General features: G+C 40.3%; 1 protein-coding gene across 7 annotated transcripts in view; it reads right to left on the reverse strand.

The window, feature by feature from the left end:
* NEK11 (NIMA related kinase 11) overlaps positions 1-26,706 on the reverse strand; it is a 293,211-nt gene that overhangs the window by 228,137 nt on the left and 38,368 nt on the right. For all 7 annotated transcript variants that reach the window (XR_014825059.1, XR_014825060.1, XM_084991786.1 and 4 more), the window contains exon 3: positions 13,257-13,422. Coding sequence is in view for 5 of the 7 variants with exons in the window: in XM_021071328.2 (XP_020926987.2) it covers positions 13,257-13,422 (166 nt within the window). In the remaining 2 variants the exon portion in view is untranslated. The remainder of the gene's footprint in view (positions 1-13,256; positions 13,423-26,706) is intronic.

A 26,706-nucleotide genomic window follows, 5' to 3' on the forward strand; every position in this document is an offset into this window, starting at 1 on the left:
TTTTAAGGTTTCTGGTCCATTTTGGTGAAGTTTGCTCAGTCTTTAGTTGTGAATTTTTTTGTTTTTAGGAGAGAAGTTGAGCTCCAGTCCTTCTATTCCACCATCTTAATCCCCCCTGGTATTATTTTCTTTGTAAGTGAGCAGAACTATGTTTCCCTTGAATTGCCTTGCCTAGAGGAGCATACTTGCTAGGTGACATTTATTGTTAGTCTATCCCTCCTTATGCTCCCCTCTCAAGTGGTGAATAGAAGTTGCTCGTCTGTTTTCTGCACTGATGTTAAGTGTGTGCACAATTTCCTACCACGAAAGAAATATATATTTAGATTACTGGGGAGCGGGGGAAAGAATGGAGACTTCACTGGTAGGCCTTAAGGCAAAATGTCAAAGGAGGGTACACAAATTCCCCTTACTCTCCAGGTGGAATCATAAGAAGAAATGTACTAGTTCTTAGAATGAAGCCAGGGACGTGGTCAATCAACAAGAGGACAAAATACCCAAAGATTAAATTAATCAGAAAGCTGGGTCTTATCCTCCTCAAGTTACTCCCCCTACAATTTTCATTTTGCAGATTTATCTCCAAAAAGAAAAAAGCTAATCGTTCTGGAGTTACTTTGTTTTTAAATAAACACTCTGCAGCTTTTCTTGGGTTTTAATTCAGGTAGTCAAGCCACTCACAAATTAAGACACAACAAATTATACTTCATATGAAAAAGAAATATAATTTTTGTGAAGCAGTCTGATTTTAATTCACCAATATGAAAAGTGTGTATTACTTTCTCTCACTAAGCCACCTGCAAAGTAAAAACCAAATGTTTTGGATGGAACCTTGGTTTAAGAAGTTCTTATTACAATATCTGTAGGCCTGTTCTGTTTCCTTGATTTTGTCTTTGAGAAATGTTTAATGATGACTTTCACTGCTAAGGCAACTCTAATGAAAAGGGTATTGACTTAACTTGACCTAGTATTACTGTTGCCCTAAGTCTATACTGCTGACAGAAAAGGCTTTTCCTCACTAATATCACCCCTTGAAAGTTGCAATAAAAGCCTTGATGTTAACTTCTAAGGTTTCAAAAATCTGTAACCCAAAATATGTCATTTGATGGATTAGTGGTCTCGCCTCTCTCCGCCATCCAAGTTAGCCAACTTCAGATTGACTTTGAAATGCAAAAACCCTGAAGAAATGAAGAGCAACTCAAATACAGTGCCTGAACTCCATCTTTGATTGCCATTAAAATGTTTTAAATCCTAAAAGGATTCAATTTAAAAAATTAATCCATATTTTCTGAAGTCATCCATAGAAGCACTTACATCAGTTTAAAAGACAGAGGAGAGCCTTCTCAGAAGCCTGGATACAATGAGATTTTAATGTTCAAAGCATACACCAAGGACAAAATAATCTCAGGATTTTAGGGCTGAAGGAACTTGAAAGATTGTTCTGCCCTACTTTTTCCTTTTAGAATGAAAGAGCTGTCCCTGATTAATTCTCTGGGTCAGACTCTTAAGATGCAGTTCCCTCACACTTTATCTCTTCTTTAATAAGCTCCTGATACATCTTTGCAATGAATCTCAAAATTTTGCATGCATCGGACACATCCAAGTTATTTGTTGAAAACACATATTCCTGGGCTTTATCTACAGACTCTGATTCAGTAAATTCAGAGAACCAAGGAATCCGTATTTTTTAACAAGCACCCTAAGTGACTCTGGGATAGGTCATGGGCCACACTACTGCTGCACAAATGGGCCAAATACTTAATATCTCACCTATCAATGGAAACGTTTTGTCCAATAGATTGAAAATTTTCAAAGGCAGAAGATGAATTTGAGAAAGTCATGGTTGAATAATAATTATTGTATAATGATAGACTTTTAATTTTTTTTTTTTTTTTGCTTTTTAGGGCAGCACCCATGGCATATGGGGGTTCCCAGGCTAGGGGTCGAATAGGAGCTACAGCTACTGGCCTACACCACAGCCACAGCAATGCGGGATCCAAGCCATGTCTCGACCTACACCACAGTTCATGGCAATGCTGGATCCTTAACCCACTGAGTGAGGCCAGGGATCAAACCCGCATGGCTCCTAAATCAGATTCGTTTCTGCTGTGCCATGATGGGAACTCCTATTTTTAAATTTGTAAATGGAGTTCATAAAAATTGAGGGACTGCTATGTAGTACAGGGAACTATACCCAGTCACTGGTGATGTAACATGATGGAGAATAATGTGAGAAAAAGTATATATATATGTATGACTGGGTCACTTTGCTATACAGTAGAAATTGACAGAACACTGTAAATCAACTATAATGGAAAAAATAAAAATCATAAAATTTTAAAAAGTGAGGAATATGTCCAGCCACATTATGCTTTCACAAGTAAAATAAGAAAATCCATTCTCTAAATAGACTAAAGAACACCATGTTGTTCCAGGACATTTACATCTGATGGTATAACTGAGTACTCTTGGGTTTATTTGCTAATTTTCTTTCAAAATTTTTTAGAGTGTTTTTCCTGCTGAGAGAAATGTACGTGAACAAGAATAAAATGGTAGAACTTTTTTTTTTTTGGCTGCATCTGTGGAATGTGGAAGTTCCCAGGCCAGGGATCAAACCCATACCACAGCAATGACCAGAGCCACTGCAGGATCTTTAACCTGCTGCATCACAAGAGAATCCCTATTTCTCTTAAGTAGTGACATGAAATAATGTTTTCATCTATAAATCACTGGTATGTTTATTTAAAAAATAAACTTTTTGGAGTAGATTATTCTGATTCTATTTTTGATCACATATTTACACAGAGTCATTATATGTCAGTTAAAGCCATACCCAAAATGGCCCAAGTTCTACTGGGTTTATGAATTCCTTGATATTAATGCATTCATACATTTCTCTTCAATGAAACTACCTTTACTTTTCAATTTTACATCGACAACTTTGACTAAATATCAGTGGCCTTAAACTTTTTTGTGAAAAGGTTAAATTATTTCATAGTTTAAACAAAGAAAGGAAATGGAACAAGTCAAATGACTTTCATTTTGGTACTTACAAGAATCAAAGGTGTATAAAAACACAAGACACATTATTTATGGTCTTCTTTAGCTGAATAAAACCTAGACTCAGAGTTGGCACAGTGAAAATTCAGAGAGCCCTACCTACCCAGGCTGGAGCTGCCTTTGAAAACCAGAGGGTTCTCATAGGATGTTACCTCTTTGAGGATAATGCTAATTCCCTTCAGCAGCAGCAGTCTTGGCAGTGTGAACCCCCGAGTACAGTCCTGATGTGCAGACACCTGGAGCACACACTGGGAAGGACGCTGCTACCGATAATGTTTGTGTCCCCCAAAATGCCTGTATTGAGATCCAACCCCCAGGCTGATGGTACTGACAGGTGAGACCTTCAGGAGGTGATTAAATCAGGAGGGTGAAATCCTCATGAACAGGATTAGTTCCTCTATTGAACAGACCCCAGAGAGCTCCGTCCCAGCTTCCGCCACATGAGGACACACCAAGAAGATGGCCACCTATGAACCAGGAAGCAGGTTTTCACCAGACACAGAATCTTCCAGAACTTGGGCTTTAGACTTACCAGTCTCCAGAACTGTGAGAAATAAATTTATGCTGTTTGTGAGCCACACAGTCTATGGTGTTTTGTTATAGCAGCCTGAATGGACTAAGACAGAAGGTCACTAATCAATGCCACAATGATCAATATACCAGGCGTGTCTCTCATTCATAAACAACCAGTTCTGGATGGTGGGGAGCTCAGACAGAGCTTGAGGACTATAAACAGTGGCTTTGAAGGACAACAAAGGGTTTGTCTCTAGCAGAGGGCCTAATACATCCCGTATGAAGTTATAAGCACCCTCTGAATACTAGTGAGCCTGGTGGTCCATGTTATTGCCAAATTCACTTATAAGAGTCTAGAGAGACCCACAAGAACCTCAACATTATAAAACTTAACCCACTTACTTGATTTGTTTTAACAGTTATGTATAAATGAGAAACATAAGAGGAGACTTTGAATTTTCTTTTTTAGGAGTTCCCCACTGTTCCCATGGCACAGTGGAAACAAATCCGACTAGGAACCATGAGGTTGTAGGTTCAATCCCTGGCCTCATTCAGTGGCTTAAGGATCCAGCATTGCTGTGAGCTGTGGTGCAGGTCACAGACACGGCTTGGATCTGGCGTTGTTGCGGCTCTGGCGTAGGCTGGCAGCAACAGCTTGGATTAGACCCCTACCCTGGGAACCTCCACGTGCTGCAGGTACAGCCCTAAAAAGACCAAAAAAAAAAATCTTTTTTTATAGTACAAACAGATCCTTAGAAAGTACTTGCCTGAAAGTTGCTATTGGTCCCATTAGTGTTTAAGAATTTCCCTGTTTACTCCTCCTGATATGAATCCTCATACTAAAGGTCGCAAGCTAAAAACTCAGAGGTAAAATATCTCCCCTTCTAGAAAACAGCTTGGAGGGAGAGGGAGGTGGCACTGAAATAATAAACCAGTAAAATAACTAGTTTGCCCCATTATTGACAGTAAGGGGCAAAGCTCTGAGACTCCCTTTTTCAACATTTATTATTTTGAATCCCTATTTAAAAAAAAAAAAAAACCTAATACTATACTAAGTGGCATTTATCTTAAAATCAGAATGGGGTCAGAGAAATGAACTGACTTGCTCAAGGAACAGACCAAGATTTTAAAGAAGTCAGTGTTATGTCAAAGTCCATACACTCTCCACTGTTTCAGACCCTATCTAGTCTCCTATTGATAGAAAATAAAATAATTATAACAATTTGTACATATTATTACATGTATAAACTGATGTACATATGTTTATGTATTTATTTGTATTACAGAAACTGACAGACACAGAACATAAGTGAGAATAACCAAGGGAAGGGGTAGCTTTCACCTACAACATGACGATTGGTGTGCATGTGCACCATGAGATGGGTACTGCAGTCAAGTGGACTGACACATCTAATATCTCAAGTGGGTGTGTGTGTGTGTGTGTGTGTGTGTTGAGAACAAAGATCTAGTCTCTTGGAAAGTTCCAGGTGTACAGTGAAGTACTATTAACCACGGTCACCAGGCTGTACTTTATTTTTTTTATATAATGATTTCTATTTTTTTCCATTATAGCTGGTTTACAGTTTTCTATCCATTTTCTACTGTATAGCATGGTGACCCAGTTACACATACATGTATATATCCTTTTTTTTTGACATTATCATGCTCCATCATAAGTGACCAGACATAGTTCCCAGTGCTACACAGCAGGATCTCATTGCTAATCCATTCCAAAGGCAAGAGTCTGCATCAATTAACCCCACGCTCCCCATCCATCCTGCTCCCTCCCCCTCTCCCTCCCCCTTGCCAGGCTGTACTTTAAATCCCCAGAATTTGTTCATCTTATAACTGAAAGTATCAGTTTTATATTTTGCAAAATTCACATAGACAGGCTTGATTAGTGTGGCTGTGTTGAAATCTAGTTTAGGGCCACCATTTGAAACATGTCTGGTTAACACTGTTGGTAAGAATAATAAAACAATCTCTATTGATCCATATCCAGGTATTGTTACTCTATTAAATATTAAAGGAGGACTAAGAGCAATCCAAATAAAAGAGAAACAAACAAAAAAGGAGTAGTTTTCCATATGCCCCTGTGGTCCTGGTCCTTCCCTGCATAAAACCCAACATTCCAGCCATATGCCTGCCAGAAAATCACTCCACCTCTATGGGAACTTGTTTCCTAATCTAAAAACATAATTCATAAATAAGAACCCACTTCTACTTTGCTGAATTTATTAATCAGTTCAAGGAGTTTTGGGGTTGAGTCCTTAGGGTTTTCTATGTATAGTATCATGTCATCTGCATAGAGTGACAGCTTTATCTCTTCTCTTCCTATATGGATGCCTTTTATTTCTTTTGTTTGTCTAATTGCTGTGGCTAAGACTTCCAAAACGATGTTGAAGAGCAGTGGTGAGAGTGGGCATCCCTGTCTTGTTCCAGATTTGAGTGAGAAGGCTTTCAGTTTTTCCCCATTGAGGATTATATTTGCTGTGGGTTTATCATAAATGGCTTTGATTATGTTCAGGAATGTTCCCTCTATACCCACTTTGGTGAGGGTCTTGATCATGAATGGATGTTGAACTTTGTCAAATGCTTTTTCTGCGTCTATTGAGATGATCATATGATTTTTGACTTTTTTTTGTTAATGTGGTGTATGATGCTGATTGATTTGCGTATGTTGAACCATCCTTGTGAACTTGGGATGAACCCAACCTGGCCATGGTGTATAATTTTTTTGGTATGTTGTTGGATTCGGTTGGGTAAGATTTTGTTGAGAATTTTTGCATCTATATTCATCAATGATATTGGCCGATAGTTTTCTTTTTTGGTGGTATCTCTGTCTGGTTTTGGAATGAGGGTGATGGTGGCATCATAGAATGTCTTTGGGAGTATTCCTTCTTCTTCAACCTTTTGAAAGAGTTTAAGGAGAATGGGCACCAATTCTGACAAGGGCTTAATCTCTAGAATATATAAACAACTTATACAACTCAACAGCAAAAAAACCAATCAATCAATGGAAAAATGGGCAAAAGACCTGAATAGACATTTCTCCAAAGAAGATATACAGATGGCCAACAAACACATGAAAAAATGCTCAACATCGCTGATTATAAGAGAAATGCAAATCAAAACTACCATGAGATACCACCTCACACCAGTCAGAATGGCCATCATTAATAAATCCACAAATAACAAGTGCTGGAGGGGCTGTGGAGAAAAGGGAACCCTCCTGCACTGTTGGTGGGAATGTAAACTGGTACAGCCACTATGGAGAACAGTTTGGAGATACCTTAGAAATCTCTACATAGAACTTCCATATGACCCCGCAATCCCACTCTTGGGCATCTATCCGGACAAAACTCTACTTAAAAGAGACACGTGCACCCGCATGTTCATTGCAGCACTATTCACAATAGCCAAGACATGGAAACAACCCAAACGTCCATCGACAGATGATTGGATTCAGAAGATGTGTATATATATACACAATGGAATACTACTCAGCCATAAAAAAGAATGACATAATGCCATTTGCAGCGACATGGATGGAACTAGAGAATCTCATCCTGAGTGAAATGAGCCAGAAAGACAAAGACAAATACCATATGATATCACTTATAACTGGAATCTAATATCCAGCACAAATGAACATCTCCACAGAAAAGAAAATCACAGACTTGGAGAAGAGACTTGTGGCTGCCTGATGGGAGGGGGAGGGGGAGGGGGAGGGAGAGGGGGAGGGAGTGGGAGGGATCGGGAGCTTGGGCTTATCAGACACAACCTAGAATAGATTTACAAGGAGATCCTGCTGAATAGCATTGAGAACTATGTCTAGATACTCATGGTGCAACAGAACAAAGGGTGGGGGAAAAAATGTAATTGCAATGTATACATGTAAGGATAACCTGACCCCCTTGCTGTACAGTGGGAAAAGAAAAAAAGAAAAAAGAAAAAAAAAAGAACCCACTTCTTGAAAAAGGACTGGGGCATGTTTAGAGGACACAGGAGCCAACCTGAAGGAACTCCAATAGCTGAAGCTGAACCAGTCTGAGAAACAAAATTAATAAAGACAGAGAAATAAATATCCATGAGTCCATACTGATATAAATAATTGAATAAAGACATCAGTGGAGAAGAAACAGTGGAATGGCACTTTCTTACAGAACCCCAATTAATCCATGCAGAAAGGAGGGAAATACACAATCACCAGCAGGCAAACATCATAGTAAAAACTGCTCCAGACAACCACCACAGGAAAAATACTAAAATTCGGATGTGGAAGTTTGAGGAGAAACAGGACAGAAGGTTGCCCATGGAGCCAGGAGTACAAGGAGGGTAATTTTCATGAATAATAGCATCCAGCTGGGTGGCCTGAGCAGAAAACTATACCCACCAGCAAGGCCAGACTCTCCGGTTCTCAGCTGGGCCTCATCTTTGCTCAGTGCTCCATAAACACTGATACATTTTCCTTTATGACTCTATTGTTCTATTTCCACACTAGCCATTCTCCCTTGTTTTGCATTTCTCAGCCCTGGATGCCCATTAGAATCACCTGGAGAGCTTTCAAAAATGGTGGTCATACCCCAGACCCAGTAAAACAGACTTTCTGGAGGAGGGCCCCAGGCCTCAGAAGTTCTGAAAGCTTTCCAAGGTTGAGCACTAGATTATATTGATAAAATATTTTCACGACTTTTAAAAATTGAAGTATTAATTGATTTACAATATTGTTTAATTTCTGCTGTATAGCAAAGTGACTCAGTTATACATATATACACATATATATATATACATTCTTTGTCACATTCTTTTCCATTAAAGTATATCCATTCAGAATACTGAATATACTTCTCTGTGCTATGCAGTAGGACCTTGCTGTTTATCTAGTCTATTTATAATAGTTTGCACCTGTTAATCCCAAACTCCCAATCTATCTCCCTCCTTGGCAGCTACAAGGCTGCTCTCTATGTCTATGAATCTTTTTCTATTTCATGGATATGTTCATTCGTGTCATATTTTAGATTCCACATATAAGCGATATCATCTTTGTCTTTTTTCTCTCCAGCTTATTCATTTAGTATGATATTTCTAGGTCCATCCATGTTGCCGCAAATGGTATTATTTCATTCTTTTTATGGCTGAGTAGTGTTCCACTGTATTCCACATCTTTTTTAAGATTAGTACAATTTTTACTTAGCTATGTTAATATTACAATGCAGGAAGTAGACAAGTCCCACCTTCCCTGATAGTCAAATGTACATTCTCTCCTGAAGGTCATGATCTCTTGCATCTACTACTTAACGCCCAGGTTTCTGGGTCTACCTCCTCCGCACCCGAATGGAAGAGCTTCAGGTGGAAGTCACAGGTCTCTAGTGCAGGCTATGCCAGAAAAATAAGGTAGGACAAAGTGCTTTCGACATATATGACAGATGGAAGGATATTTTACCTTTTACCACCAGTGTTTGACAGAAATGAAGTGAGAGGCAGCTAGAAGCAAATGGTAGAAAATTTGTCAAGAGAAAAGAAATTTCCTGAATACTAACTTCTTTGTGGCTTACTACATTGGTTCACGATGTGATACAAAAATGAATCAGAAAAGATCAATCCCCCACGTTGAAAGTTTGAGATGGATTCTGCTCTGTATAATGTGCTAAGTATCACTGAGATGAAATGCTATGAGAGCTGCAGATCGAGGGGGGGGATTTCCAGACAGGAGATTACGGGAGCCTCTGTAGAGGGGGTGGCATTTCAGCAGGTCTGGGAGGATGGGTGGGAACTGAAGATGTGGGGCCAGGAGAGGGACATTCTGAAAGGGCACAGAGGAAGAGTGTGAAACTGTGGAGGAGGGACAGGGGACTGCAAGTAGTCCCATTTCCCTGGCCAGAGGAGAATGGAAGATAGCAATATTTGAAATATTCTGCCACTTTGGTAGTTTGGGAACTATTCTCCAGCAGAGATTTGGTTAGACCTGACAAAAAGTTGTGAGAATTGGGTTGTTTTTTATACTCATAATCTGATATGATGTGTTCAAAGGATTGAGTAGTGGATATAGCGCCCTCATGAATGCATTTCTATATGTTTATTTCAATTTTGCAAGATTCCAAGTGAAATTAGAGAACGAAACTTGGAGGTTAAAAAACCCAGCTATTTCAATGGTGATGACATTTTTCTATGAGGTGTGAGTCTGGCCATATGCCATTTCCAATATTACTATTTTACCTCACTAAAAAAAGGATAATGCCTGGCTTGCATGAGTGAGTTAAGAGCGAGTTTGGGTGTGAACATGAGAAGAATCTTTATTAGCAATAAAAACTAGAGACCCACACACCCTGCACACATTATTCCTCAGAGTCAGAGAAGCAGCATCTTGACAGCTCAGCAGGTGGAGCTGGGAAGCCATGGAGCTGGGAAGCCCGGCAGCTGCTCAAAGAGCCAGTAGCCATCACCATGGCAACGTCCCTGGAGGGAGGTGCAGCTCAGCTCCTGGAAACCATCAGCATTTAAAAATTAACACAGATGATCCAGGATTGGACCTTGCATGAGAAAAAGCAATCTTAGAGAAACATCCTTTCTAAAGACATCATTGAACAAATGGGTTCGATTCGAGAGTGAACTATGGATTTAGATGGGTGGCTCTCAAACATCAGTGTGCTTCAGATTCACCTGGTGTGTCTGTCAAAACACAGATTGCCAGACCCCAGCCCTAGAATTCAGTAGGACTAGGGTGGAGACTGAGAATCTGTATCTCTAACTAAAGATCCCAAATGATGCTGATGCTGCTGGTCTGGAATCACACACTGAGAACCGCTGGGTTCCATCCTAGCATAGCATCAGTGTTAATTTCCTGATTTGGATTGCTGTACTGTAGTTACATTAAGGAAATGTCCTCAGCCTTAGAAAATACCTCACAGGAGGATTTTGGACAAAGGGGCATCATGTCTGCATGGTTCAGGAAAAAATACATAGATAAATAATAGATACACACATAAAGATGAACAAATAGAATAATAAAACAAATGTGGAAAAATGATAACAATTGGCACATCTGGACAAAGTGTCTATAGGAGTTCACTGTGTTTTGTAATTTCTCTGATAGATTAAAATTACATTAATAATTAAAAATACAGGGAAAGTCAAAGCTTATCATTTACCTGCTCAATATGGTAGCTACTAGCTACACATGGTTATTTAAATTTAAATTACATAAAGTTTAACGACTAGCTCCTCAATCCACTAGCCATACTTCATTAGGTGCTAAAGAGGCATGTATGACTAGCAACTACCGTCTTGGACAGCACAGATATACAGCATTACTATCGTCACATAAAGTTCCACTGGACAATACTGACTACAGTGAAAACTATTTTAAGACCAAGAAAGAGTCATGGAAAATTCTAGGTGCTGAAAGCTGCCGCAGGAGCAGTATTAGTCACAAGCAATAGTAGTCAGTTGTTTCCCACATAAGATAAGTTTATTCACTGAATGGAAATAAAAGAAATGATTAAATTTTAGCTGATGGATCACAGTGCAGCTACATTTATAAATCCCTGGGTTAGTTATTAATCCCATGGATTAGTGACATGATTGATGGAGTCATTGTTCTTACCCACGCTCTGCCCACCTCATCATTTTACTGATTTTCTTAACAATCTACTGGACGCAGAAGCAAACATGCCCTGGTTCTTTTTCTTTTTTTACCTCATTCCTCTCCAAGCAGAGGAGGGGCAAGACTGGATGAGGAGGAGTTCCCGTCGAGTCTCATGGGAAAGGAATCCGACCAGTATTCATGAGAACATGGGCTCAATCCCTGGCCTCGCTCAGTGGGTTAAGGATTGTGGTGAGCTGTGTAGGTCACAGACATGGCTGGGATCTGGCATTGCTGTGGCTGTGATATCGGCCAGCGGCTGTAGCTCCTATTCCACCCCTAGCCTGGGAACTTCCATATGCTGCAGCTGTGGCCCTAAAAATATTTTTAAAAAATTAAATTAATTTTTAAAAAAGATTGGATGAGGAAATCCCCAGCAAGACTGGGGTGGGCAGACCGCCCTGAAGGGGAACAGTCAAGACTTGGACGATCCAAACTTTCAGATATTCTAACTTTGGCTACTGGCTTCATTTTGGATGATGCACCAGCAAGGGTGCAAAGCAAAGCAAAGCTGGTATCTGTTGCCCTCTTGACTCCTTGAGGTGCTCTCCTCCTGCCTCTCCTTTTCTCCATCTCAAACACACAGCACCCTCAGGTTATCCAAAGTTTCTGACTCCAAAGAGGCCTGCCTCCCATCCTAAAGAGCATATTCTTTCTTCCCAGCATCACTTCTCTTAGGCCCCAGCCACATGCAGGTGATAGACTAAATTCATTCTAATCCAGAATCTCCCAAGGTGGGTCTGGCTAAAGCTAGCTCTCGGAATGTTCTGGGAGATGCCTTCTGAGCATGCCTGCGTGTTCTCTTTCTGACCCAACTCCTGTAACTCCCCTCTCCCTAGCCTCTGAGGGATGACCACACAGACCCACCTCACAGCTGCGTCTGTCAGCTGCCCCCTTGGCATCTGTCTAAGCAGCTTCCTACTCACTCACGGCTCAGTAAAATACACAGCTATTATCACATGGGGATAACACGGCATGGGAAGGAAAACTGCAAGTACTTGAAGCCATAAATCATAAATCAGTTAATATAGAGGATTTTCATGGAGGAAATGACCCATATTTCCATTTCCAAGTTTCCAATAGGGAAAGTGAACCTTAGAGCTAGAATCCAGGACTCAGGCAGTGTCCCTTTGCTCTGTCCAGGCCTCTGTGATGGCATTTAAATGTCCATCTAATCATCAGACCATTGTAAGAGGCTTGGAAGATGAACCCACCCACCCCGACACACACACACACACACACACACACACACACACACACACACACACACACACACACAAATGCTGGGGCATTCTTCTGCAGCAATTCCTCCTTAAAATATATTCATTCTGAGTTTTCCAATAGGAGAAACCCTTTATCAGAAACAAATTATGCAGCAATGATTACTCTTAGCTGTAAGACACAACATCCCAGGTCTGTTTACTTTCTCAAATTTTTTTTTTTTTTTTTTTTTTTTGGGCTGCACCTGCAGCATATGTAAGTTTCCAGGCTAGGGGTCAAATCAGAGCTGCAGCTTCCGGCCTACATCATAGCCACAGCAAAGCTGGGTCCAAGCCTTGTCTGCGACCTATACCATAGCTCACAGAAATGCCAGAACCTTAACCCATAAAGCAAGGCCGGGGGTCAAACCCTCATCCTAATGGCTTCTAGTCGGGTTCGTTGCCACTGCACCACCATGGGAACTCCCCGAGATGTCTTTTTATAGACAGCTTTTTACTGTGAAACAGATTTTTATTAAGATTTTTTTAGGAGTTCCTGTCATGGATCAGCAGTTAGCCAACCCGATTAGCATTCATGAGGATGCGGGTTTGATCCCTGGCCTTGGTCAGTTGGTTAAGGATCCAGCGTTGCTGTGAACTGTGGCATAGGTCACAGACACAGCTCGGATTCTGTGTTGCTGTGGCTAGGGTTTAGGCCAGTGGCTTCAGCTCAGATTGGACCCCTAGCCTGGGAACCTCCATAGGCCATGGGCGTGGCCCTAAAAAGACAAAAAAAGACCAAAAAAAAAAAAAGACATTTTTTTTAAAAAGCGGGAGAGTCTCACCTCACAGTACTCCGTGATAATGCAGAAATTATCTTGCTCCACAAAGCTTGCATGGAACTTGACAATGGCAGGGTGGTCCAGCTTGGAAAGGAGCTGGGCCTCCAAATTTGCCTGCACAGTCTCGTTTGGGTTGAGTTCTCCAACAGAGATTTCCTTCAGTACTTTTCTGCAGCCAAAAAAAAAAAAAAAAAAAAAAAAAAAAAAAAAATTAATACATCTTGAACTATAAACCATTATTTAATAGGTATGAACAGGGTGCAGGGCCATCTACTTAACGCCCAAGCTGTGACCTACTCTGAGGTCTGCCCTTGCCTGCTCTGACCCTGTAAACTCCTGGGGTCCCCGGGCCTGCCTCTCTGTCCTGGCCAGTGCCCTCTGCACCTGGGGCTCTATGGTTTGGCCACATGGGGCAAAGATAGGGCTGATTTGAGTGACATGGCCTAGGAGGCGCTTCCCCTGTCTCTAGATGTCTCTGTTTCTCTTTGCCTCTCACATGGCATCTCTATTTGTCTTTTTCTGTCCTTCTGTGTGTGTTTTCTCTCTCTCCTTATCTGTTTTCCTCTGTTTCTGTCTGCTCTTCTATTCTCTCTCTACTCTGGTCTTGGTGTCTCCCTATCTCTGGGTGTGTCTCTGTGTCTCTTTGTATCCATTGCTATATATGTATGTGTGTGAGAGAATATAATATAAATATAAAATCTGTCATTCTTATTCTTTGACTATCTCCTTTCCCCTCTCTCTGCCTCTCTGTATGTATGAATATACATGCTCTGTCAGCTCTAAAATTTTCCAAATCTATCTCAAATTAATATCTACAGAATCAATATCTATTTATTTTCTTTCTAAAATTATCTTTATCATATCATACTTTATTGTTACCAGTATTTAGGAGAAGGAAAAAATCTAAAACATTGACAGAGATATCTAGGATCTCAAGCATGTACAAATGGAACAAGAGCTCATTAAATCTCAAAATTATTAATTTAAAAATTGTAATAACTCTATGAGGAGTGGACTGAAACATTATCTCTTCCATCTAAGGAAAGAAATAGACTGATGAACAAACCAATTACAGTGCCACAGTGTAAACAGATTGCCAGGGAGAAGTGCTTTAGAGCACCAATTATGTGTGCAGACAGAGTTCACTGATTGTAAGTGAGCCTTAGCCATTCATCAAGACAAGTTCTACTGAACCCATATAAGAAAACGTTTTGCAGTAATGTTCTTTAAGAGTTACTACCTGTATGTATGAATGAAAATGTATAGTAGAAACCCTCTTAATAAAGGCCCTTTAACCATCTCCTAGATTAGCCAGAGTCCTGCAGTTCTTTTACAGATGCCAATGGCCGCCTATGCCTTGGGGATGCTGTGGCTAGCAGAGGGCTCTGGACCAGCTTCCAGCTGAGATTCGTGTTTACCCAAGTTACTGCATCTATTCTCAAACTTGTTTATGCCAGTTGTGCCCATCATTGTAAATCTGTGAGTTAAATATGACAAACAGATGAAGGATGAACGTGAGAGTTGTCTTTGCTAGGAAAACTAAATCAAGTGCTTACCACACAGCTTGATAATGACAAGCTGCGAAAAAAATTTGCTATTAAATAAGTAATTGATAAGACAGTTCTAAAACAGTTTAATTATAATTAAAAAAATAAAGCATTGGTTTAAAAATGTAAAAATCTGGGGCGTTCTCTTCTGGGAGCAGTTTAAGAATCCATCGTTGTCACTGCAGCACCTTGGGTTGCTGCTGTGATGTGGGTTTGACCCCTGGCCCAGGAACTAAAGCATGCCATAGGCATGGCCAAAAAAAAAAAAAAAAAAAAGTAAAAATCTAACATTCAGAACTGAGACCACTAAATTCTCATTCCACTTTAAAGAAGGTAAACTCGGAAAACTTAATCAACTTATTATGGTTGTACTTTATGCAAAAAAAAAAAAAAAAAAAGATGAAGCAATCTCTAATCAGAGGATGTTAGATGTTGGCTGCACATCACAAAATCAGAGAAAACATACAATTATATGTTTTAAGTGGCTGTAAATGTTTTAGTCAGGTCATTTTATTTTAAAATTTTTCCTTATTTAACCCAGGACCAGCCCTAGTCACAATGGACAAGAGGGCTTCCCCATCGTTAAAAACAAGGTCAGACTATAAACTTTCCATTAAATCAGAGCCTTTCCCTCTAGCGGTTTCCCTATGGAAGGTGAAATCTTCCCTCAGGTGAAACCAAGATAGACGCTGCTTCTTTCAGATCCAGGGCTCAGTAAGCAACACAATACTGCATAGCCTCTACCCACTCTGCTTCTCATTGGCCAAACTTCACAGAAATTCTAAGTTAGACCATCTGTCCTAGGTGGTGAAGCCCAAGGAGGAAAACTTAGAAAGGGCCCTTATCCTACTCTAGTGTTGGGTAACACTGGGCTTTTTTTCCTGACCAATAAAGCTATGTTAAGTTTCCATTCTCCAAAATCTTCTACTCCAAGATGATCATTCTTGGTAAATCAATTTTCCTCCAACTTGAGTCCTTTAACATTTATTCATTTTAAATGTTCTTCATGGTTTTTCCATTCTGAACTCATCCCACCCCAAAGATACCCAGAGCTGCACTGCGGGGATCCACAAAGGGCAGGACCATGGCATCAGAAAGGACAGCCCGGGAGTTCCTGTCGTGGCTCAGCAGAAATGAATCTGACTAGGATCCATGAGGATGCAGGTTCAATCCCTGGCCTCACTCAGTGGATTAAGGATCTGGTGTGGCCATGAGCTGTGGTGTAGTTAGCAGACATGGCTCAGATCTGGCATTGCTATGGTGGTGGTGTAGGCTGGCGGCTACAGCTGCAATTGTACCCCTAGCTAGGGAACTTCCCTATGCCATGGGTGTGGCCCTAAGTAGACAGACAGACAGACAGGAAGGAAGGAAGGGACAGCTTTGCACCAGCACCTCACAGCCTACGCACAGTCATTTACTGGCATCTTTAACTGTGACTGCAATTTAGAAAGTTCCCTGCCCCTAACGGTGCTCTTATGCTGGTTTTGCTAGGTCTTGAATGTCCTATCAGGTCTCTACTTGATAATGGAGTGAATTCTAGAGAAATGCTTGCTTGGTAATGTGTTCTAGGAAGAAATTATTCTAGAAAGAATTTGGCTGGTGGTGACCTCATATTATTAAGAGTGGCATCTTGGACTGTTTACTATAATAAAAGAGCTTGAAATGACAGATGTGCCTGTTTTCCTGTAATTTCTGAAGATGATGAAGCCGCAGGCCAAATGGCATCTTCATGGCGCTTTTCCAGTACTTACTGCGCCCCAGGCAACGTGCAGTTGTAAAAGTCACAGTGATTAAGCACAGCAGTATAAAGCCTTACACAAACTTCCAATATTCTCTTGCTGTGAAGGAACAAATGCTATCAAAAGGTTTAGATACTCATTTTCTCTTGCAAACATCAACTATTGTGCAACAGAGCACAGGATTTTACATATAGTTACCTGAGCCCCGTCTGGCAGCCTGGTGATAAAGCATAAAATCTCATTTGCCCACAGCTTAGCAGATCAAGGTAGGGCTATCAAGACAGGTGAGATCTAATATAATCATCTCTAGCTGATGCAGGTACATTCTACCCTCCTTACCTAAAGCTAACAGAGGAAACCCTCACTGCCTGTCACATAAAGTGAGAGCCTTATCCTCGGAGGAAAGTGTGGAAACTTACCAACCAAGGAAGCTTCCCCTGCTCAGTGATGCCCAGCCTGTCACCCACTCCTAAGTGACACAACAGATACGTATTTTATCAGAACATCAGCTATTCAGGAGAAACTTTTTGGCAGCAGCAGAAACAGGCACCCTTGCAGACTTAGTCTGCAATTTTTCTGTGCTCTTGCCCGAGTGTCATGTTTCTTTCTAGAATCTAGTGAACTGACAAACTCTGGAGACTGATGGAAATTTGGAGTAACTATAGCTAATTTCAGTCCCTGCAAATTGCCCTACTTTCCACACAAATGGGGTAGATACCTTTAAGATGTTAGGGGCTGTTTTCCCCAAGTTTCCTTGAATCCTTTCACATCTTCCCCCATTGCACCAACAGTGTAGGCTGCCTCCACAAAAAGGTGACATCACAAACTAGAAAGAATAGGAGTCAACTCCTGACTAAGAATAGACCAGGGCCAAAGAGAAGAGATTGAGAAGCACCTGTCCAGTGGTGTAAGGTCCCTCCTGCCCCTGTGAGAAAGAGACCCTCCAGGCCAAATGCAGAAGGCAAGAACATCAGGTAATGCTGAACACTCAAAAGTAGTTCATGTGCCACCCCACCCACGGGCTGGGTCCAGCTGGGTAGGAACAGGACTCTCAGATGGGGAGGGACGCTCGAGAGCAGAAGTCCTGCTGTCTCTCCTAAGCAAGAGCCTTGCGTTTTCTTGTGTCCAGCAAGGGGTAGGAATAAAAGAAAGGTCTTCAAGGTGCAAGTAAGCACAGGGGACTAAGAGATCTGAAATCTCAGTAAGGAGCACAAGCAGCAGGATGGCATCCCCTGCAGCCACGGCCATCTCAAGGGGCCAGCCAGCTGGTGGGACTGGGAGTCTTCGCAGGGAGTCTGGAGATAAGCAGCTGCCGTCCCTCTCTTGTGATGTCACCATTGACAGTCATGAGCTGCACGCCTGTATTAAGTACCTGCTGTGTGTCTATGGTATAGTGGGCTCTGAGGGTTTGTGATCCCTGCCCTTGGGTCTGTTGGAGAAGACAGACAGTAAACACATCACTGTGCTCAGTCTGTGTCTCTGTGTATGTCTGTATTTTCAAAAATTTCAAATGGAGACAACCGCTACAAAGTTGGGGTAAGTGATGGGTGAGGTTCTCCTGATTTAAGCTGACATGACTCTCATTTGATGAGTAGTGATTGTACCCACTGAGGGCAGAGCCACGGGAAATAGATTTTAACCTCAGCTTAAATAAGACAGTATTTTTTTTCCCCAGCTGCAGCATGCTGTGGCTTGATGTGGGATCTCAGTTCCCAGACCAGTGGTTGAACCCAGGTCACAGTGGTGAAAGTGGTAAATCCTAAACAATGGACCACCAGGAAACTCTTGTTTTTTAAAGAAATTCACTTGGTTAACAGCTTATTAAATCTGCTCAGCACTTTTAAGAGTCTTCATCCATCTAGCAAGGCAGCAATTATTTTAACTGATCATTTCTTAAGGCAAGCTCTCATTTTTTCTAATTTACAAGGAAATACAGTTTTATTACAGAAAAATTTGAAAACAAAACAGAACCAACAATCCACAGAGATAATAAGCATTAAAAATTTTGCGTATTTCCTTCCCATCTTTTTGCTACACATTTTTTAACACTAGAGGCCAAACAGCTTATACTATTTGTCTGTTATTGTTTTCAGGAGACATATCACAGCAGACATTTGTCATTTGTGGCTGCCCAGTGTCTTTAGACAGCTAGCCTGAATTGTAGGTGAGACCCTTGGACAGTGTGTCCTGCTTTCCCTAGTTTAAAAAACAAAAAACAAAAAACAGATAACAAACAATTCCTCCATCTCCCGCATGCTTTAAGTTGAGGGGCCAGGGTGAGACCTAGGTCCTGCTAGTCGGCTGCACCAACTGGGCCCCTGCCCTAGGTGTGAGGTGTGTGGAGGGACAGGGCAGGCACGGGGAGTTCCTGTTGCTAATACAGCTGTCATCAGAAACAGAGTGGTTCTGGCTGACATTCCTGGGAATTTAGCATTCCCCACCCCAGAGCCTCTTGCAGCTCAGAGCCATCTGTGTTGCATAACAAATCCTTCCAGCCTCAAACTCGCAGTGAGATGGCTGCTCTATCTGCATGCACCTGAAGCCCTGAGACGTGACCCCACACCACAGAGGCACCAGGTGTTCCTACAAAGCACGTACTGTGAACCCTTTGGGGTAATGAAAACTGAACCTCCAAAATTCTGGTTCACTTAGGTTAATTTTTATTCACTTATTTGAGTCTTAAAATTTAGGCTCTTCAGAGGGATTTAGGGCCATTTATAGGGAGAAGTACCATGAGAGTGGAAAAACATACTTTTAAAAGTTATTTAATCCCCTTTAATATGACATAACACTTTAAAATGTAAAGGGACATGAAAAAAATGGCAGAGTAATATTTATTCCAAAAAGTGGCACACTAATAAAAAATAGAAAAGCCAGGAACTAAAAATACCTAAAGGAGTAGCTGAAAAAAATTTAGATATCAGTGGAGAGTATACTACACATGGAATTTTATTTTATATCAGTTGTTTTTCCCTCTTTCAGCAATTCAAAAATACACTTTTAATGCCTATGGTCAAAGGACAAAATTACTTTATGGATCATCAACATACCCCATAATCTATGAACTGCCTTTGTTTTTAACAATTAAATCCCTGATCCCTGCTCAGTTGGGGGGGCAAAAGCTTCTTATTCATCTGGTCTTTTCTTATCCACCCTTGACCGCAGGCAGAGACTTGGACACAGCAGAGGCTCAAATGACATCACGGCACAATGGGGGGACAGTAAGTCTCAGATGCCCGTGGCACATGCCAGCATGTAAGGAGCCTGACTTCAGACTCCACACAAGGCCTTTAACATCAAAAGTTCCACACTTCTGTTATCTCAACATCTTTTGACTGCCTTTGGGATGCCAAACACAATGTCATGTTCTGGGGATACAAAGATGAAAAAGATAAAACTCCTGCCCTCCAAGAAAGTTCAGTCTCATGGGAAAAAGCAGCACGAATAAAAATAGGACAACTTCATGGTAAAGTTGATAATAGAGCTGCGGGGTGGGGGTAAGGATCCCTAACCCTTCTTTGAGAAGAGAAGAAAGGCACATGTGTAGATTAGAGCCCCAGGATTTTCACTTTTGCACATGGAAACGACTTTGTAGTAAGCTAAATTGCCTCTTCCCAGGTGGACTCTAAGTAGTAGAAGAAATGAATTTATCTTTCTTTACTATTTGCCCTGTATAAACCAAAAGCCAATAGAGACATGTATATTTGCATTACTTGAACAGGCTACGAATGTTAACAAGCATTAGACTTTCCATAAAAAGAAAACCACTTTTTAAAATATTACTGGAGGATAATATGAGAAAAAGAATATATATATATTGAATATATATATATATATATATATATATTGAATGGTTGGGTCACTTTGCTGTACAGTAGAAATTGACAGAACACTGTAAATCAACTATAAGGGAAAAAAAGTAAAATCTTTTTTTTTTTATTTATTTTTTCCCACTGTACAGCAAGGGGATCAAGTTATCCTTACATGTATACATTCCCTCCCCCCCTTTGTTCTGTTGCAATATGGTATCTAGACATAGCTCTCAATGCTACTCAGAAGGATCTTCTTGCAAATCTATTCTAAGTTGTATCTGATGACACCAAGCTCACGATCCCTCCCACTCCCTCCCTCTCCCATCAGGCAGCCACAAGTCTATTCTCCAAGTCTGTGATTTTCTTTTCTGAGGAGATGTTCATTTGTGCTGGATATTAGATTCCAGTTGTAAGTGATACCATACGGTGTTTGTCTTTGTCTTTCTGGCTCATTTCACTCAGGATGAGATTCTCTAGTTCCATCCATGTTGCTGCAAATGGCATTATGTCATTCTTTTTCATGGCTGAGCAATATTCCATTGTGTATATATACCACCTCTTCCGAATCCAATCATCTGTTGATGGACATTTGGCTGGTTTCCATGTCCTGGCTATTGTGAATAGTGCTGCAATGAACATGTGGGTGCATGTGTCTCTTTTAAGTAGAGTTTTGTCCGGATAGATGCCCAAGAGTGGGATTGCAGGGTCATATGGAAGTTCTATGTATAGATTTCTAAGGTACCTCCATACTGTTTTCCATAGTGGCTGTACCAGCTTACATTCCCACCAACAGTGCAGGAGGGTTCCCTTTTCTCCACACCCCCTCTAGCACTTGTTATTTGTGGATTTATTAATGATGGCCATTCTGACTGGTGTGAGGTGGTATCTCATGGTTGTTTTGATTTGCATTTCTCATAATCAGTGATGTTGAGCATTTTTTCATGTGTTTGCTGGCCATCTGTATATCTTCTTTGGAGAAATGTCTATTCAGGTCTTTTGCTCATTTTTCCATTGATTGATTGGCTTTTTTGCTGTTGGGTTGTATAAGTTGTTTATATATTCTAGAGATTAAGCCCTTGTCAGTGGCAATATTTGAAACTATTTTCTCCCATTCTGTAAGTTGTCTTTTTGTTTTCTTTTGGGTTTCCTTTGCTGTGCAAAAGCTTTTCAGTTTGATGAGGTCCCATGGGTTTATTTTTGCTCTAATTTCTATTGCTTTGGGAGACTGACCTGAGAAAATATTCATGATGTTGATGTCAGAGAGTGTTTTGCCTATGTTCTCTTCTAGGAGTTTGATGGTATCCTGTCATATATTTAAGTCTTTCAGCCATTTTGAGTTTGTTTTTGTGCATGGTGTGAGGGTGTGTTCTAGTTTCATTGCTTTGCATGCAGCTGTCCAGGTTTCCCAGCAATGCTTGCTGAATAGACTTTCTTTTTCTCACTTTATGTTCTTGCCTCCCTTGTCAAAGATTAACTGACCATAGTTGTCAGGGTTTATTTCTGGGTTCTCTATTCTGTTCCATTGGTCTGTCTGTCTGTTTTGATACCAGTACCACACTGTTTTGATGACTGTGGCTTTGTAATATTTCTTGAAGTCTGGGAGAGTTATGCCTCCTGCTTGGTTTTTGTTTCTCAGGATTGCTTTGGTGATTCTGGGGCTGCTTGGTTTTTGTTTCTCAGGATTGCTTTGGCAATTCTGGGTCTTTTGCAGTTCCATATAAATGTCTGGATTGTTTGTTCTAGTTCTGTGAAAAATGTCATGGGTCATTTGATAGGGATTGCATTGAATCTGCAGATTGCTTTGGGTAGTATGGCCATTTTTACAATACCGATTTTTCCAATCCATGAACATGGAATATCTTTCCATTTCTTTACATCTTCTTTGATTTCTTTGATGAAAGTTTTATAGTTCTCAGCATATAGGTCCTTTACCTCCTTGGTCAGGTGTATTCCGAGGTATTTGATCTTGAGGTGCAATTTTAAAAGGTATCGTATTTTTGTATTCCTTTTCTAATATTTCATTGCTGGTATACAGAAATGCCACTGACTTCTGAATGTTAATCTTATATCCTGCTACTTTGCTGAATCTATTAATCAGTTCAAGTAATTTTGGGGTTGAGTCCTTAGGGTTTTCTATGTAGAGTATCCTGTCATCTGCATACAGTGACAGTTTTATCTCTTCTCTTCCTATATGGATGCCTTTTATTTCTTTTGTTTGTCTAATTGCTGTGGCCAGGACTTCCAAAACTATGTTGAAGAGCAGTGGTGAGAGTGGGCATCCCTGTCTTGTTCCAGATTTGAGTGAGAAGGCTTTCAGTTTTTCCCCATTGAGGATTATATTTGCTGTGGGTTTCTCATAAATGGCTTTGATTATGTTCAGGAATGTTCCCTCTATACCCACTTTGGCGAAGGTCTTGATCATGAATGGATGTTGGACTTTGTCAAATGCTTTTTCTGCATCTATTGAGATGATCATATGATTTTTAACTTTTCTTTTGTTAATGTGGTATATGACGTTGACTGATTTGCGTATGTGAACCTGGGATGAACCCTACCTGGTCATGGTGTATAATTTTTTTGATATGTTGTTGGATTTGGATGGCTAAGATTTTGTTGAGAATTTTTGCATCTATATTCATCAATGATATTGGCCGATAGTTTTCTTTTTTGGTGGTATCTCTGTCTGGTTTTGGAATGAGGGTGATGGTGGCATCATAGAATGTCTTTGGGAGTATTCCTTCTTCTTCAACCTTCTGAAAGAGTTTAAGGAGAATGGGCACCAGTTATTCCTTATATGTTTGATAGAATTCATCTGTGAAGCCATCTTGTCCTGGACTTTTATTTGTAGGGAGTGTTTTTATGACCTCTTCAATTTCATTTCTAGTGATTGGTCTGTTCAGTTGGTCTGTACTTGATTCAGTTTTGGCAGGCTGTAAGATTCCAGAAAATTGTTCATTTCTTCCAGATTGTCAAATGTGTTGGCATATAGTTGTTCATAGTATTCTCTTATGGTTTTTTGTGTTTCTGCAGTATCCATTGTGATTTCTCCTTTTTCATTTATAATTTTGGTTATTTGGGTTCTTTCTCTCCTCTTTTTAGTGAGTCTGGCCAGGGGTTTGTCAATTTTGTTCACCTTTTCAAAGAACCAGCTCTTGGTTTTATTAATTTTCTCTATTGTTTTCTGAATCTCTGTTTTATTGATTTCTTCTTTGATCTTTATAATTTCCTTCCTTCTGCTGACTTTAGGACTTTTTTGTTCTTCTTTTTCTAATTCGTTTAGGTGGGGGGGTTAAGTTGTCAATTTGGGGTCTTTCTTCTTTTTTGAGAAAGGCCTGTATTGCTATAAATTTCCCTCTGAGCACTGCTTTCGCATCATCCCATAGATTTTGAGAGGTTGTGTCTTCATTATCATTTGTTTCAAGGTATTTTTTAATTTCCTTCTTGATTTCCTCATTGACCCATTGGTTTTTTAGTAGCATGTTGTTTAGTCTCCATGTAGTAGGTTTTTTCTCTTTCCTTTTCCCATTGTTGATTTCTAATTTCATGGTGTTGTGGTCAGAGAAGATACTTGAGATAATTTCTATGCTCCTAAACTTGTTGAGGTTAGCTTTGTGTCCCAATATGTGGTTGATTCTTGAGAATGTTCCATGTGCATTTAAGAAGAATATGTATTCTGATTTTTTTGGATGTAGTGTCCTGAAGATATCAATTAAGTCTAACTTTTCTATTGTTTCCTTTAGGATCTCTGTTGCTTTATTGGTTTTCTGTCTAGAGGATCTGTCCATTGGTGTGAGGGGGTTATTAAAGTCTCCTACTATGATTGTATTCCCATCAATTTCTCCCTTTATGTCTGTATTCCCATCAATTTCTCCCTTTATGTCTGCTAATATTTGTTGTATGTATCTGGGTGCTCCTATATTTGGAGCATATATGTTGACGATAGTAACATCCTCTCCTTGGATGGATCCCTTAATCATCAAGTAGTGTCCTTCTTTGTCTTTCTTTATGTCTTTTGTTTTAAAGTCTATTTTGTCTGATATGAGTGTTGCAACTCCTGCTTTCCTGTCATGTCTATTGGCATGAAATATTTTTCCCCACGCTTTCACTTTCAATCTATATGTATCCTTTGACCTAAGGTGAGTTTCTTGTAGGCAGCATATTGAAGGTTTTTGCCTTTTTATCCACTCAGCCACTCTGTGTCTTTTGATTGGAGCATTCAGTCCATTGACATTTAAGGTGATAATTGATAGATGATTATTTATTGCCATTTTGAGCCTCATATTCCAGTTGATTCTATGGTTCTCCATTCATTCTTTCTTTTTTTGGTTGGATGGTGTCTGATCATTATCTGCTTGAGTGTTTCTTTCTTTTTTCTTTTTTTTTTTTTTTTTGCGAATGCAATGTTTGGTTTTGGCTTCTGGTTGCCCTGTTTTTTAAGTATGCTAACCCCTTCCTATAATTGTGTGTTTTAGCCTGATGGTCCTGGAGATTCAAACACTTCATTACTATATTAAAATTAAGAAGAGAAACAGACAAAAAAAGGGTCTATTTATTTCTTAACATCCCTTGCCCACATTTTATGATTTTGATGACTATTTTTTTTTCTTTTTAATTTTATTTTGTTTGAAACATGTTCATGATTAAATCTGTATGCTGGCTTATTTGAGTGACTGATCTCTGATTGTGGTTTCCTCAATCCTAGTTCTTCCTCTTCTTTTTTTTTTTTTTTTCTTTTTCCTCCCTTTCTTTCCGGTTTACAGAAGCCCTTTCAGTATTTCTTTTAGCCTGGGTTTTGTATTGCTGTATTCTTTTAGCTTTTGTTTGTTGGAAAAAATTTTTATTTCGCCTTCTATTTTAAATGATATTCTTGCTGGATAGAGTATTCTAGAGTATTTTTTCCTTTGAGCACTTTAAATATCTCTTGCCATTCCCTCCTGGCCTGCAGTGTTTCTGTAGAGAAATCAGCTGATAATCTTCTGGGGGCTCCCTTGTAGGCAACATTCTGCTTTTCTCTTGCTGCCTTTAGGATCCTCTCTTTATCACTAACTTTTGCCATTTTTATTATGATGTGTCTTGGTGTGGGTCTATTTGGGTTCAATTTGTTTGGGGCCCTCTGTGCTTCCTGTATCTTGAACTCAGTATCCTTTAGATTTGGGAAGTTTCCATCGATAATTTCTTCAAATATATTTTCCATTCCCTTATCTTTTTCTACTCCTTCTGGAATTCCTATTATGCGTAGATTGGCCCGCTTTATATTATCCCATAGGTCTCTTATATTGCTTTCCAGTTTTTTGATTCGGTTTTCTGTCTGTTGACTGGATTGGGTGATTTCCATTATTCTATCTTCCACATCACTGATTCATTCTTCTGCATTATTCATTCTGGTTTTTACTGCCCTTAGTTCAGTTTGGCTCCTCCTTATATTTTCTAGTTCCTTTCTGAGGGTGTCTGCATTACTGTTCATATCTTATCTTAATTCCTTCAGTATCTTCACTATTTCTCTTTTGAACTCCAGGACTGTCAGACTGCAGAGATCCGTTTCATTGTTGACTGCTTTAGGTGAGTTCTCCTGTTGGTTTAACTGGGGGTGGTTTCTCAGCTTCCTCATCTTGCTTGTTGTTTTCTTTTTCCTGGTGGAGTTGTACTCTCTGTGGCTGGGCAGTGTTTGCCTTGTCTCTGCCGTGGAATGTTTCCTGAGGGCTGGCTTTGTTGGTGAGTCTTTTTTGAGGCAGTGTGGCTAACAGGGTCTCTCTGAAGCAAAGGAGGACTTCCTGAGGGCAGACAGGACTAGCAGGTCCACACCACGATGGAAGCATATTTTACTTGGCTGGGCAGAGCTTGCCCTGGTGTTTTTGGGCTTTGGGGCTCTTGCAGGAGGCTGGAGGTGCTGGGCAGCTGTTCTGTGGGAGTGCAGCACCCCCCAAGAGGCTCTTCCCCACAAGGATGCAGGTTCGATCCCTGGCCTCACTCAGTGGGTTAAGGATCTGGCATTACCGTGAGCTATGGTGTAGGTTGAAGATGCAGCTGGGATCCTGCATTGCTGTGGCCATGGTGTAGGCTGCAGCTCTGATTTGACCCCTAGTCTGGGAACTTCCATATGCTGCAAGTGTGGACCCCCCCCCCCAATAAAAAAGGAAAAAGGAAAAAAAAACTACTTAAGTTGCCATGGGACAGGGGGAGGGAGTGGGATGGACTGAGAGTTTGGGGTTAGTAGATACAAACTATTACATTTAGAATGGATGGAAAATAATAATGGATGCACAGCACAGGAAACTATATCCAATCTCCTGGAATGGACGATAATGGAAAATAATATAAAAAAGAGAATATATATATACGCACACACACACACATA

This window comes from Sus scrofa, chromosome 13 (genome assembly GCF_054392235.1).
Source record: "Sus scrofa isolate SSC_HxYL_T2T_F1_AM1 chromosome 13, Sscrofa_HxYL_maternal_Yorkshire_Landrace_v2.0, whole genome shotgun sequence".
Lineage (NCBI taxonomy): Eukaryota > Metazoa > Chordata > Mammalia > Artiodactyla > Suidae > Sus > Sus scrofa.